Genomic DNA, 15,939 nt, shown 5'->3' on the forward strand with positions numbered 1-15,939 from the left:
CTCTAAAGATCTTAATTAGTTTAATATATCACAATGATTCTCAAAAATAAAAGTTTAATATATGACAAAATATCTTACACTTTTTTTTTCAATAAATAAGTTTAAAGCATAGAAGTTTCTTTCAACAGCTCAATGCATTAATTATTATACCATTCACATCCTTTTATCCCAATATCATTAAGTTTGAAATGTCATTTCTGAATCGTTTAAAATGTCTAATAATTTTTAGAAAGATGGTTGCAGTCCCCAAATAAACAATTTGCAAAAAAAAAAAAAAAAACTATTTATTCGCCATGTGGAGCAATGGATTTCCCTTTTTCTTATTTATTTTATTATTAGGATCGATAAGTTTTGTTAAGATTACAGTTCAAATAGTGTTAATCTAAGAATTTTAAATTGGTGAATTATCTAATGTGGTGGAATTAATTAATTCTATTGTCAATAACTTCATTATAAGATATACTATTTGCTGTCACAATTAATTTTTTTGAACTCTGAGTGGCTTTTATAATTAGCAACACCAAATTACATTACAAGGCTTTTGACTACAATATTATTATTAACGCGTCACTCATTAGGATACTTTAATGCTTGTCGCCCTGTTAGTTTATTTGGGATAGCTGTAGTAACTAATAACTAGAGCTTGAACAAGCTCTAGAGTTTTAGTTGTTGAGTTTTATGACCAACCACGTATCCTTAGAGTGATAATCACTCCACAAATATAAGTGCTTGTGGGGTGTGAGGGGTAAGGGTCAGGGTTTAAGTTTTCAGGATGAAACTTCACACATATATATAGTTAAATTAAGATAGAGTAGAATTTTTATCTTGTATCAAAAAATTGTAAAGTTTTATAATAATGAAATTTAATTAAAAAGAATTTTAGTCTTTGAAATGTTATACTAACAATCTTCTCAAAAACTATACTGATAAGAGTGTTTTGATTTTTTTTTTTTTAAATACAAGATAAAAATTCTACTATAGTCTAATCTAAGTGTATATATGTATGAAACTCACTCCTAGAGACTTGAATCTCAGTCTTTACCCCACACGCCCCACATTACTTACACTTGTGGAGAAACCACCGCGCACCTTTGACACGATGATTTTTATTCATTTTTAATAACGCTAAAGTTTAAAATGACAATTTTTTGTTTTTGTTTCTTTTAGCTTTGTAGGAAGAAAAAGGTATTTAACAATGAGTGGCAAATTTTATTACATAATTTTAAGACGTTTAAAACTATCTGTACCCTATTTAAACGCAATAGACATTATTGGACCATCAAACTTTTATAGATTCATTGCACCCTTTTTTGTCTTTGACAAAAAGGCTTCCTCTTACAAGTGAATTTAGAATCACAAATTATTTCACAACTTCTTTATTACAATTCTGACGTGACAAATTGTGTGTGATTATTTATCACTTACACATGAACATACTATTTTTTTTTTTCATCAATCACACTTCATATCACAGTTGTAGAAAAAAAGTTGTAAAATAGTTTATGATATTAATTTTTTTTTTCCTCCGATATTGTCACCTTTTAGGCATTTTAGAACACTTTTTGACATGCCTTGGTGTATAGCATGATCAATCTCATAGCTAAAGTGTGACCGTTACTAACCCTTCCGTGACATTGATCAATGATCACCCAGCTAACTAGAAATCTCCAAAAAGATGCTTAATTGATAGTATTTGTAAAAGAAATGTGTACACGAGATTATACAACAAGAAGTACACAAATAAAAATTTTCTAGCCCGTGGGTTCACACGGACTTGGAAAAAAAAAGGTATTATTGGCCCCTAATTCAAACATATCGTCTCAGTCTTTTTGTATATATACACCTCATCACTTCCACGGCTCCATCCTCACTTCTAGAAACCCCTCCTCAGTGCAGTACTGCTTCTTCATTCTTGTCATCGCTGATCTCTACCACTCTTGCGATTTGAGAGAGAGAGAGAGAGAGAGAGTTATATAAACATATATTGAGGTTATTGTTCTATATATGGACAGTAGTGGAGTTTCTGGGATAACAGAAATGTCTAGTGAAGTAGCACCAAAAAATTCTCAACAAAGCATAGGGCAGGTTTCTGATGAATTCAATGGGAAGAGAATTTTACGAAGGTTCGATTCCTTGGACCTCGAATCCTCCACTGTTCCAGGTCGTCATGGCCATGACTCCAAGGTTTGCATGCACTCTCACAAACCAAATTTCCCCTGCATGGTTTCCAACTCAAATAATTAAGTATTATTATTATCAGCATCATATCTAACTGACTTTTTCGAACTTTATTCATATAATTTTTATTCTTATATCTTTAACAGTAACCAAGTCTATCTCTTTTTTTCTTTTTCTTTTTAATAGTAACCTAGTCTCTTGTTTATTATCTTCTCCAAAATATACATACACTATTGTTTATTTTGCTTTTGTTTTGTTTTACTACCACCACAAAGGAACTTTTCGTATTTGAGTCTTTTAGGACATTGAGCCAAAAGATGTTCGTGAAGAGAAGGTATTTCGCACATTAAATATGCACATAATTATTCTTATCATGTAGATCTTATGTAATTGTGGAATCTATACCGTGTAAGAGAAAACAATAATGCATATATGAAACGAAGGAGATAATTATCAAGGTTTGCGCAAGTTTATTGCATGGCTTGGAAACAAGGACAAAACAAAATAAATAATTAATCTATAGTTTTAAATTTGACTAATTGGATATGTTCTTTTTAAATTTTCAGGCTGTGGGGTGGTCAGTGATATTGCATCTAGCATTCCAGAGCATAGGAATTGTATACGGAGACATTGGTACTTCACCGCTATATGTGTATGCAAGCACTTTCACCGATGGCATCAAGCACAACGATGATATTTTGGGTGTTCTTTCTTTGATATTTTATACCCTCACTTTAATCCCTCTGGTTAAGTACGTTTTCATCGTCTTACAGGCCAATGATAATGGCGAAGGTAACATCTTCGAACCCTTTTCTCTCTCTCTCTCTCTCTCTCTCTCTCTCATATTTAGAAGGACATCTATACATGCCTATATGATGCCATACTCCATTTAGTCTTGTGTTGTATTGGATACGAACATATATATATATATATATATATTATTTGTTTTTAAACCCCTTAAAACACAACCAGATTCATACATACAGCATAAAAAGCAACCTCAAAACGTGGTTAGAGTTTTTCCTTTTATACTTAAGACAAAACATAAAACCCTACATGTCAAACGGGCTTGAGCTAAGTTGGAAAATTCTGCAGAAAAACAATCTGCACGAGCTTCGATCGATCGAGTCTAATTTTCAATCGATCGAACCAGGCAAATTTACACAATAAATCTTGCAAAACACTCGATTCTAACTTTACATATAAACACACTTTAAGCAAGTCTAAAACAAGACTAAAACGTTTTGATCATGGTTTGCTAACATTACAAATTGAAGTTCTAATACATTAGTTTCTAATTTCTTAAAATCTAACATATATAATCACACAAAAAACTTCTTCTTCCTCCTCTTTTTTCTTTTAATATTTTTCCTAAAGACACAACCTTTGGCATAACTTTTATCATTATATATCAACTCCATTAATGTGTTATTAATTTTTTGTAGGAGGGACGTTTGCTTTGTACTCTCTTATATGCCGATATGCCAAGGTTGGTTTGATCCCAAATCAGCAAGCTGAGGATCAGGACGTTTCTAATTTCCAGCTTGTGTTACCAAGTAGTCGTCAGCGAATAGCATCGGTGGTTAAGGCTAAACTGGAAAACAGCCAGTTTGCCAAGTTCTTCTTATTGTTTGCAACAATGCTTGGTACTTCCATGGTGATTGGGGATGGTGTCCTTACGCCTTGTATCTCAGGTATGTCATTCTTCTATGTAACGCTACAACTCTATAAAGTCGTGTGTTTAAATGAACACTAGTTGATTTGCTTACGTACTAAAAGTTGGTTAAAAAATTGTTGTATGTCAAAAAAACTGAGCCTTAAAAAGATGTACATAAACAAATAAATTATTAAAAAAAAAAAAAAAAAAAACAAAAACAAAAACTAGAAGAAAAAACTGTTGGCAAACAATCCTTATGGCCTCTAAATGTGTATAATCTGCGATATAATATTTTTGAAAACTTAGTGTTTTTTTTAAAATGGAACAAATTTTGAATTCTTAATATTCCTATCTTCTAGATAGTGAAGGAAATTCTTCTCAAAAAAAAAAAAAAAAAAAATGATAGTGAAGGAAATAACTAATAAATACAAATAATACAAATTGTAGACGTTGCTACACTCGGATACTTATTAAACAATAAAAGATTTTATTATATGAGCAATTAAATTGATCCACACATAAATTAGATTTACGAATATAGTACTATTCTTTGGATTTGCTTGGATTTACGTTTAAAAGACATTTGCATACTTTTCTTTCCTTGAAATTATATATAAATAAAAAGGTCAAAAAAGAAATAATAAACAAGATATTAATGGATTTGACAGATAAAAGAAATTTTAATTTTGATATTATTGACCATAATTTTAGTCTCGATAGTGAAATCATGTTGGCTCTATCGTATGACTATATCAAATCAACTTTAAATTCATTTTTCTATTGGGATTCCCCTTCTTAACATATATATAAAAAGACTTACCCTCAAATTCAAAGTAATCGTAAATTTTAAGGGTCCTCATTTCCTATCTTCTATTAATCCTATCAGTGTAGATTGGGCCACGATTCCATTATTGTCATCGCTGATTTCTTAGAAAAGAAAGAAAAAAACGTTTAAAAGACAAATTAGTGTCGTTTCGTTCCTGAGTGGCTGGCTCCTTACTTTGTCTGACTTTTTCACGTACAAATTGCAATTTTCCTGTTTTCCAATTTAATGGTAGTTTTATCCGCTGTGGGAGGGATCACCAACGCTACAACTGAAATCACAGAAGGTAACCCACATTAATGTTTTACTTTTCCCCTTTATTATAGTAACAGTAAAATTTCTTTTCACTTTCACAATAATTTATGGGTGTTGTTTTTTTTCACAAAAACACTCTCGTGTAATTTTATAACTTGATAATAACACACTACATGGAAGAGTATTTTTCCATAATTTATTTTTATGAATACTTTTAGAATAATTTAGTCCTTACAAATTGCACTTGTTTAATTAGTCTAGAGACATATCAACCATGAGTTGTGAAAAAATAATAGGGATAAATAATCATGGTTTTGTGAAAGTGATTATTTACCGCTATTATTTTAGCAAGTTGTGACAAAAGTTTTACTAATGGTGCTGTAGAATTGCTACTTTGATAAGTAATACATAGGTAATAAAATAAGTAATACAGAAGTAATAAAAAGTTCTCTTTTTTTCCCTTGTAACAAGTCATTCAAATCACTTTTTTTTCCCTATACAGATATGATTGTTTGGATATCAGTAGCTATCTTGATCTTCTTGTTCATGGTTCAAAGATTTGGAACTGACAAAGTGGGCTATACCTTTGCTCCAATAATTTGTGTTTGGTTTGCATTCATAGGGGGTATTGGACTTTTCAATTTCATCAAATTTGATCCAACAGTCATCAAAGCAATAAACCCACAATACATAGTACAATATTTCCAAAGGAACAAGAAAGATGCTTGGGTTTCTCTAGGTGGCATTGTCCTTGCCATAACAGGTAAGGATTTCACTCCCCATTCACAGAAAATCTTAAGCACGTTTTGGATTAACTTTTTGTTGGAAGCTTATTTATTGAAACTTGACAAAAATATAGTGCTACCTAAAAAGGATCAAGATTTTAAAAGGCTATACATAAACAAATAAGCTAAAAGGCTAAAAGTAGAAGGTTAATCCAAGTTCATCTTTATTTGGATTACTTGGAAAGTTTGTTAATGAAGTATAATTTTAATGATTGCAGGAACGGAAGCACTATTTGCTGATGTTGGCCACTTCACAGTTAAGTCCATACAAATAAGTATGTGCTCAGTGACTTACCCAGCTCTCATATTAGCATATGCTGGACAAGCATCCTTCCTTCGTAAGCACAATGATCTTGTCAAGGAAACCTTCTACAAGTCCATTCCAGGTAGAAGAAACGTGCTTTTTTTTATCTTTAATTTTTAACCATGAATATTTTTGTTAATGTATCCACACTGTCTATTGTTGTATATTTATATAAAATGTGCATGATTTACTAACTAATTGAGTTTGCTACTTGTGACGTAGAACCTTTGTATTGGCCAATGTTCGTGGTGGCTATTTTTTCATCAATAGTAGCTAGTCAAGCCATGATTTCAGGGACTTTCTCTATAGTCCAGCAATCTCTCTCGCTAGGGTGTTTCCCTCGAGTGAAAATTGTGCATACATCGGCTAAGTACGAAGGACAGGTTTATATACCAGAAGTCAATTACCTTCTTATGTTGGCTTGTGTAGGGGTCACTTTGGCTTTCAAGAGCACCACAAAGATTGGCAATGCATATGGTAATCCACTATCCCACTTAACATTTTATTTAGTGTTTTTCGCAATTTGAATTTTCATTTAGATGTTTGGTGATTGTATACATGTGGCTAACGCTGATTAGTATGGTGATAATCCATTGTCAATCCTAAAGTGTTGAGACTTAAGACTTGATTATTTTTGTTGTAGTACTAGTATGATGAATAATGAATAATTCCTCTTCTGCATGCAGGCATAGCAGTGGTGTTTGTGATGACTCTCACATCAGCTTTCCTAGTGCTAATCATGATCATGATATGGAAATCCCATATACTCTTAGTTATCTCCTATGTTCTTGTTATTGGCAGTGTGGAGCTTCTCTATTTAAGCTCAGTCTTCTACAAATTTGATCAAGGAGGATATCTTCCCCTAGCTTTTGCTACAATACTAATGACTATAATGTATATTTGGAATGATGTGCATAGAAGAAAGTACTTTTATGAGCTTGACCACAAAATCTCTTTAGAGAAGCTCAAGGAGATAGCTGCAGACAAAAATTTATGTCGAATGCCTGGGTTAGCCATGTTCTACTCAGAGCTTGTCCAAGGAATCCCGCCCATTTTCAAACACTATGTGGAAAATGTTCCTGCGCTGCACTCAGTTCTCGTCTTTCTCACTATCAAGTCACTACCTATTAGCAAGGTCCCAGTGGACGAGCGTTTCCTCTTTCGTCGAGTCAAGCCTAGAAACCAAAATGTGTTTCGATGTGTTGTTAGGTATGGGTACACTGATGTACGTTCTGAGGATGAGCCTTTTGAGAAAATGATAGTTGAAAGATTGAAGCAATTTATTATAAATGATTTTTGGTTCTCACAAAGGAAACTCGGTAATGGTGAAAATGATGGTGAATTGGAAGTTGAGTTTGTTAATGAAGAGGATGAAAATGAGGATGTAGAACATGTTGAGGAAGAGTTGGATATTGAGATTGAAGCTATGGACCAAGCATCGCATGCCGGTATTGTTCACTTAATTGGTGAGAATGAAGTAGTTGCATGTAAAGGAGCTGGTATTGGAAAGAGATTTCTGATAAATTATGCTTTTAATTTCTTGAAGAAAAATTTGAGACAAACTGAAAATGTATTTGAAATTCCCCATAAGCGCATGCTTAAGGTGGGCATGACTTATGAGCTTTAGAACATGTAGTGACAGTGCATACGCAAGCTATGGTCTTCGTATACATGCCTTTTCTAAAATTAGTACAGTTTTTATCATACAAGGATTGAATGTTGGCCATGGAGTTTCCACTTAAATGCATTAGGGAAAATTACAACTTACTCACCTATGGTTTGGCTAAATTGTGTAAATTTGACACTTTGCCCACCTGAGATTTGACTGAAATTTAAGTTACCTACCAACGGTTTGATATTGTATTTTTATGTTTTTTGCATTTTTGGAGGAGAGAAATATAAAAGTGAAGAAAAATCACATATTTAGCCATGTTTTTAACATATGTGGGTTAGGAAAATCCAACTGAACTAACCTCAGATGGGTAAAATGTCAAATTTCAAATCACAGGTAGGCAACTTAAATTTTTGTCAAACCACAGGTGAGTAAGTTGTAATTTGCCCAATGCATTAAATCTCCTTCTCCTCCCTATATTCCCAGGGGTGGTTTAGGTCTTGTAAAGTATGAAATTTTAACAAAATGTATGCAATGGTAGGGGAAAGTCCATTTAATGCCTATGTTGCTGTCTCATATTATTTGGTTCTTTATTGATTACAATTTATACCTAATTCTATTTTGGAATGCAGCCCTCAATGGGCCCGGTTTTGTAAGGAGAGACATAGAGAGAGGAAAAAAAAGTCATGACCATATTTATTTGGCTAAAATACAAACTCAACCTCTATGTTTCACGAAAATACATTTCAGTTCTCTAACTGTCTTTTCATTCATTTTAGTCCTCTAACTTTTAAGTTTATTCAATTAAGGTTTTCCATCAACTTTTATTATATGTTGTGGTTTATTATCTTCAAATTTTTTAAATTAAAAAAAAAATTAATGATTGAAAAATATTTTTCAGATTTTTTTCAAAAAATTTTAACAAAAGTTGACTGAAAGACCTAGGGCTATAAACAAACCAAGCCCTTCATGAACAACTCGGGCTCGGCTTGATAAAAAGCTTGTTCATGTTTGTTTGTTTAGAAATAAGCCAAGCTTGAGTTTTAGTTTTAGGCTTGTTTGATAAACAAGCAGAGCTCAAGCAAAAAAAATTGTTCGTGAATAAGCTCGTGAACAATAGGACTTGATACAAAACATGGCCGAGCTTAAGCTCATTTATAGCTTGATATATGTTAACTAAATAAACTTATTATTATGACATTACACATATTTTGGAATGTTAATTTATAGCTTGTTTATTCATATATGTTTTGGAATGTTAATTTATTTAGATTTGTGAAGATTATAGTTGTACGAATGACAAATGTGGATGTAAAAATTGTATTTTGAACAATTACTCAAGCTATAGACAATAAATGATGATGGATCGATTTAATTATGTAAAGTTGTAATTTGAACAAATTCTAATCACGGGTATTAGAAGCATGATAAAATGAGTATATTATATATATATATATATATATATACACTTGATTTTTGGTGATATAAGCATTGATGATGCAATTTTTTTGGATCCCAAGCTAAAAAGCTTGACTTGACCTTGAGTTTGAGCTTGATATTAAACTCAAGCTTGACTTGACTAATTAATCAAATCAAGCCAAGCCGAGCTCAGGCTTTTTTCATTCTCACAAGCTCGAGTTCAAACATTGTTTTTAGGCTTGTCTCAAGTTCAAGCCAAGCTTGAGCATTTAATTTTTATTGATGAGCCAAGCTCAAACACACACTACTCGACAAAGCTTGGCTCGTTTACAGCCCTAAGTCAAAGACCTTAATTGAATAAATCTGAAACTTAGAAGACTGAAATGAATAAAAAAAAAATTAAAAAAAAAAAAGTTATAATACTAAAATGAACTATGAAGAAACTTAGAAGGTGAGTTTTGCATTTTAGCCTATTTATTTTATTAGGCTTGTTGGGTTAAGAATTAAGCCTAGTTAATTAATCAATTACCCAAGTTGATTAATTAGTTCGATGGCATGCAAAATTCAAGTAACGGCATAACCAAATCGCCAATCTAAAGTTAAATGCAATGAAAAATAAATTGACACAACAATATATTTACAATGGGAAAAACCTTCACAAAACCTCATCAACTGATTATTAAAGTCACTTCCGAAAAAATCCACTATGAAAAATCAAGGTTACAACTTACAAGTACAGGGAATCATACCCTATTTTGAAGTACCTATCTCATCTATAAGAAAGCACGGCTTTAATCCAATTGGACTCCTTGTAGTGAACTTCTCCTTTACACAAATCTCCTATTCAGGTCTAACTTGACAGCAATTAAATTTTGATGTAGCTTGGGTGCAAAGTTCTTTAAGAAATACTCTTTGTTGAACATGCAGTAGCTCAGTACAAAACCCTAGGTGCACACACATCATAGCAGATGCACAATAAGTGCATAATATTGCTTTTATATGTTCTAGAATCTCTGTACAAGAATTTCAAGATGGGCCAAGTCATCGTCAACCCAAAAAGGAAATTTTTTTATGATACTAATTAAACTTAACTTCAAGCGAACAATTTAAAAGTTGTGCTCAAGTTAATGTCACAACAAATTCAATCAATTTAAATCCATATTGTAATATTCTATACTAAAATTTCGTCTGATTAATCCAAATAACGGAGTGAAAGTTTTAACTTTTTTAAAAATTCCCAAAATAAACAAAGAAAAACTGACCACCTTTCCTAGAAAATGAAGTGTGGATTGAAGCAAATCTCATTATGATCTGATGTAGAACAAACAACACAAGATCAAAGGGGGTGCCCGTGGAGGCCATCGAGGTGACAATGTCAGAATCGCATGAAATTTGGCAAGTTGAAAAGAAACGGCATTCTGATCTAGACTCATATAATATGAGTGTCACCTAAATTTAAGCGAATTCCTTCATTAAGGCCCCGAAAATAGTGTTTTTACCATTTATAGTAATATTTGTTTTTCCTTAATAACTTTTAGTTTAAAAATCAAAATAAGGTCTCGTCTATTTTGAGACAACCTTTAAGGCCAATAGTTTATGATTTTGCATTTAACTCAATTTTGCCATTTTTGGTAAATTTTGGCATTTTGTCACCTAATCACGTAATTAGTGCGAATTAGGGTTTTAAACTTTTTTCTTAGTATTTATATGTTTTGTAGCCATCAGAGGCAAATCAGACTATTATCAATAAACACAAACTTTTTGTCAAATTATTTCTCTGGTGGATTCTAGTTTTCTTCTCCTTGTGGATTCAAGGAAACCCCACGTGGATTCGAGGTTTACTACTAGAAGCTAATAATTTAATTTTTGTTCCATCAAGAGAGTAGTGTGTGTGCTTTCTTCAGGCTTCCGCGACATCATGATCTCAAAGATTAGAGACTTCTAACTAAATAGTTATAGTATTGGAGAGGTTTGTAATCTTTAGAGTTAGAGATAAGGAATAGAAGGGACAAAGGATTGTGAAAGGAGGGCCCAGAGAGATTGAAGTTTAAAGAGAGTTGAAAAGACGGGTGACTGAGGAGGATGGCGGTAGTGGTGAGTTCTTGAATGAGAGAATGTGAAGTTTAGCTATTTAGGGTTTTATTATTTTATTAGAGCATTAGTATTGGCGGTGCTAAAAAGCTAAATTACTATTTTTAGCACCACCAACTACAAAAATGGGAGCACATTGGTGGAGCTAAACGTATCTATTTTAGCTTCCCAGCTACATTGCACAACCATCTTTAACTGTGCATTGTAACTCAAAGGTAAAAAAAATATATATATATATACATACATATATATATATATATATATATTTGCGTTCACATTGCTAAAGATTATTCAAATCATTTTTTTCCTTTTCTCTTTTATTCCCTTTGCAAAGCTCAATCCTTTCTTCCTCAACCTCAGATTTCTCTCTTCCTCAACTTCGCCTGCCCAGCTGCCGACTACCTAGCTCCGACCATCTCTTTCTTTTCATTTCTTTTTTTTTTTAGATCGACATGTTGGTGTGTGGGTTGTGGGTTCAGATCAGTTTGTTGGGTTTTATGGGTCAGATCGGTTTACTGGGTTTCGTGGGTCAAATAGGTGTCTGGTTTGTGGCCGGTTTTGGGTTATGGCCAGTTGTGGTGATAATTTTTTTTTTTTTAATCTGAGTTGTGGTAGGCTGGTTGTGGTTGCAACAATGGGTGGTGGGTGGCTATGATTGGGTTAGTTGTGCTGATGGAGGTGGTTGGGTTTAGGGTTGCTGGGTCTGTGTTTGGCTTATTTTGGGTTGCTGGGTTTGTGTTTGTGTTATGGCTAATTTGGGGTGGGGTTGCTAGCTTTTTGGTTCTTCCCATAGGAGTTTCACACTTGATAGACTAAGAATGTATTAACCCCTTATGATAAATTAACCAATTAATTAGCCAAGTTAATTAACATGTAATACGCGTGGTAGCACAAACAAATCACCAACTAAGTTAAATGCAACGGAAAATAAAGTTAACACGGTGATTTGTTTACGAATGAGGAAAACCTCCAAGATAAAAACCCCACCGAGTGATTTTAAGGTCACCACTCCCGAAAATCCACTATTATCACAACAAGCAGTTACAAGTAAAGGAATTTCAGTACCTTATACCAACCTACAATTGAACCCTTAACTCAATACATAATTGGACTTGTTCTGTAGTGACAATCTCTCCTTTTCAATGTACGGATCCAAATACGTGACTAACACACCAACTTAAGAAGGATGTTGGCTGCAAAGTTCTTTAGTTCATCCGCACGATGAAGATCAAGAAGCTCCTTGGTTACAAAACCCTACAGCGTACAAACGCAGTAACTTCTTCAAGAGAAAGATGAACTAGGGCATATGTCTCTGGTCACAATATGCTTGAATAAAACCTTTGCATCAAGTGTGACGGCCCTTAAAATAATCCTTATATATGTTTAGGGTTGTGAGAAAAGAAAACTTAAACACATACACATGGATATGCGTGAAATCAGATCTGAAAAACTTATTTTCGTAAATCTCGATAGATAGAGTATCTGTCGAGCATCGAGCTAAATTTTCCTTTTAAACCTCGATAAATATAATCTATCGAGCTAGCTGTCAAGCTTTAAAATACAACACTTCTTCACTTGTTTCTTGAATAGATTTGCATGGCTTTAGCTCTTGACTTGAACAACATGTTTCTTGAAGACTTAAACCATCCTAGATCTACACAGTTACAAGTAAAGTGTGTTTTGTCAAAAGATAAGCCAATTCTGAATGACATATGTTCTTAACATAATTCACATATGTCTTAACAACACTGGTAGTAGTGGTGCCATGAGTGCTTGAAGATAGTGAAGAATAGAGAAAAAATAATAAATAAATGAATTGTTTATTGTAGTAAATATATTATCTTATTGTGTTGTTTATGTTATTTTATTGTGCTAAAAGCTAAAATAAAACCACTGAATAAAGCCACTGACATTGGGTGTTTTGCAAAGTGAGAAGGTAAAATAGTTAAAATAGCTTTTAGTGGAGCCAAATGACTAAAATTATGGCTCCACCAATGTGGATGCTCTTAAAATAAAAAGGTTTGGCATACCTTTACTTAATAATTAGTTCGTTCAAGATTATGATCATCATTTGTACAAGAAGCTAGCAGTTTAAGGAAAAAAAGTTGTGCAGTGTTTTATTGCCCTTAACCTCATCCATCCCATCTACTTTTGATTTCAAACTTCATAAGAGAAAGATTTTGGGTTGTTTGATAAAAAGCTAAATCCACCAAGCTATCATCCCAACATTGTTGCAAAAATCATCAATTTTTTAGGAGGATTTGGTCGAAGGCTTCGGTTTTGAAGCATGGATGTATCATCCATGCATGAAGGCTTCCATGTAATTGAAGAGTTCAAACATTCTAAAGTTGCAGAAAATTTCTGCAATAAGTTAATCTACTAGGTAGAGTTTTAGGTATGAAGGCATATACTAGATTGTAAAATTCCTCTTATGTATTATAGTGGATTATCTTACTGGGGAAGGTTTCCCTGAATCGAAGTATCGAACTGGCTTTACGTTACTTTATTGTTATTTCTTTACATATAATGATTATTGATATATAGTAATCAACCTGTGGGACAAAATGGGCTTCTGCCCTTTTCCACAAAACTAATTAGCCTTTTGCCCTTCTTCCCAAACTAAATAGGGAAATGCCCCTCTTTTGAAACTCGACTTTTTCAAAATCGAGTTAAACCCTATAGTGACGTTTTTAAGGACCTATAGTGACGTTTTAAGGACCTATAGTGGCGTTTCGTAACTTGATATCCATAAAATCGAGTTATAGGCAATTTTATTGCCCATAACTCGATTTTGTGAATATCAAGTTATAAAACGTCACTATAGGTTCTTCAAACGTCACTATAGGTCCTTAAAAACGTCACTATAGGGCTTTAGAATTTTTTTTTTTTTTAACTCGATTTTGAGAAAGTCGAGTTTCAAAAAAAGGGCATTTCCCTATTTAGTTTGGGAAGAAGGGCAAAAGGCTAATTAGTTTTGTGGAAAAGGGCAAAAGCCCATTTTGTCCTCAACCTGTGCTAATTGATATTGTATAATCAAATAGTTTAAGAAGTTGATTAATTATGCTATAAAATTAAACAAGGGTATAGGTATACTTTCAACGGGGATCAGAATTTAAGTACAATCTTAATATATAATTAATTTTTTGAGTGTGGTCTCCTTAACCCCAATTCGTCATAGATAAACTTCAGTGTCATAAAATGCATAAAATGACAACTTAATTCAAGATGACTCTAATGAAAATGATAGCCATTTAATTAAATATATACAGTAAACTTCCTAGGAAATTGTATTCAATATCAAGATATTGCTAAGAAATCCCTAGATTTTTTTTTTTTTTTTTTAAGTCAAACTTGAAAAAGGAGAATTGATTGTAAAATTAGATGAGGCCAATAAATTAAATGGAACTTATAAAAATCAATTTGCCTCTCAGATGGAATTTTTTTTTTTTTTTTTTTTTTTAGATTATGAACTAAATTTGTCTTCAACTAAATTGGAGAGATTGTTAAAGCTTGATGTTGTAGGATCGCTATCACCTTAACCCATGTCTTTCAACATGTATTTTTACCTTTATACTCAATGACTCGTGTTGGGTGGAACACATTTTGTGTATATATATATAAAATGTAATCATTATTGTAATTAAATATTTTAACTCCATTTTTTTTAGAGTTTAGGTACAATCTTTATATATAATTATTTTTTTTAGTGTGATCTCCTTAACCCCAATTTGTCATGTATAAACTTCAGTGTCATAAAATGCATAAAATGACAACTTAATTCAAGATGACTCTAATGAAAATGATAGCCATTTAATTGCAAATATACAGTAAACTTCCTAGGAAATTGTATTCCATATCAAGATATTGCTAACAATTAAATCCCAAGATTTTTTTTTTTTTAAGTCAAACTTGAAAAAGGAGAATTGATTGTAAAATTAGATGAGACCAATAAACTAAATGGAACTTATAAAAATCAATGTGCCACTTAGATGGAAATTTTTTTTTTTTTTTTAAGATTATGAACTAAATTATGACATCTACTCTTGATAATAGCTCTTTATCATCAGATTAAAACACTAATCAGTTTTTGGTATAGATGGAAATTGAACCTCAAATCTCTGATTCAACCATAAAAGATTTTACTAGTTGAGCTAACTAGAACCCACAATATTTTAACACCATATATTCTCAAAAACACTCATTTTTTAATTGAAAAAATATATAATATAAAATTATATCACATCACCCCAATCAAATCTAACAATTGAAAGATATATATATATATATATATATATGTAAAATAATCATATCATCTCTTTCTAGATACAGCGATTTGGATCCCACCCCAACCCTTTCTTAGCGAATATAACAGTAGGAAGCAAATTTATTAACTATATTTTAACAATTGAGTTAATTGGAATCCACAATATTTTAACTCCATATATTCTCAAAAACACTCTTTTTTTTTTAATCGAAAAAATATATAGCATCAAATAATATCACATCACCCCAATCAAATCTAATAATTGAAAGGTATATATGTAAAATAATCATATCATCTCTTTCTAGATATCTTGATTTGGATCCCACCCCTGCCCTTTCCCAGCGAATATAACAGTAGGCAGCAAACTTATTGATTATATTTAAAATAAAAAATGATGAGACATTACCTTGGCCTTTAAAGTTGCACCCTCTTAAAAAAAACACTTGCGGGTTTTTAATTTGCGAGTATTGCTTATAAATATGCCACTGTGCCCTTGACTTTCAATAAGTACCGTTACTTCTCTCTCTCTCTCTCTCTCTCCCTCTCTTTTG

General features: G+C 32.4%; 1 protein-coding gene across 2 annotated transcripts; it reads left to right on the top strand.

The window, feature by feature from the left end:
* Positions 1-1,830: 1,830 nt before the first annotated feature.
* On the top strand, positions 1,831-8,195 carry LOC126709840 (potassium transporter 5-like). Of its 2 annotated transcripts, XM_050410188.1 has the most exons (8): positions 1,833-2,184; positions 2,745-2,970; positions 3,624-3,872; positions 4,894-4,944; positions 5,416-5,676; positions 5,917-6,084; positions 6,225-6,479; positions 6,689-8,195. In XM_050410188.1, exons 1-8 carry the CDS (start codon positions 2,005-2,007, stop codon positions 7,627-7,629), a joined length of 2,331 nt encoding a protein of 776 aa, XP_050266145.1. In that variant the 5' UTR covers positions 1,833-2,004; the 3' UTR covers positions 7,630-8,195. The 2 variants fall into 2 exon arrangements, with proteins under 2 accessions (XP_050266146.1, XP_050266145.1); XM_050410189.1 differs by lacking the exon at positions 4,894-4,944 and having other exon boundaries at positions 1,831-2,184.
* The last annotated feature ends 7,744 nt before the right edge of the window (positions 8,196-15,939 follow it).

The sequence above is a fragment of the Quercus robur genome, chromosome 12 (genome assembly GCF_932294415.1).
Source record: "Quercus robur chromosome 12, dhQueRobu3.1, whole genome shotgun sequence".
Lineage (NCBI taxonomy): Eukaryota > Viridiplantae > Streptophyta > Magnoliopsida > Fagales > Fagaceae > Quercus > Quercus robur.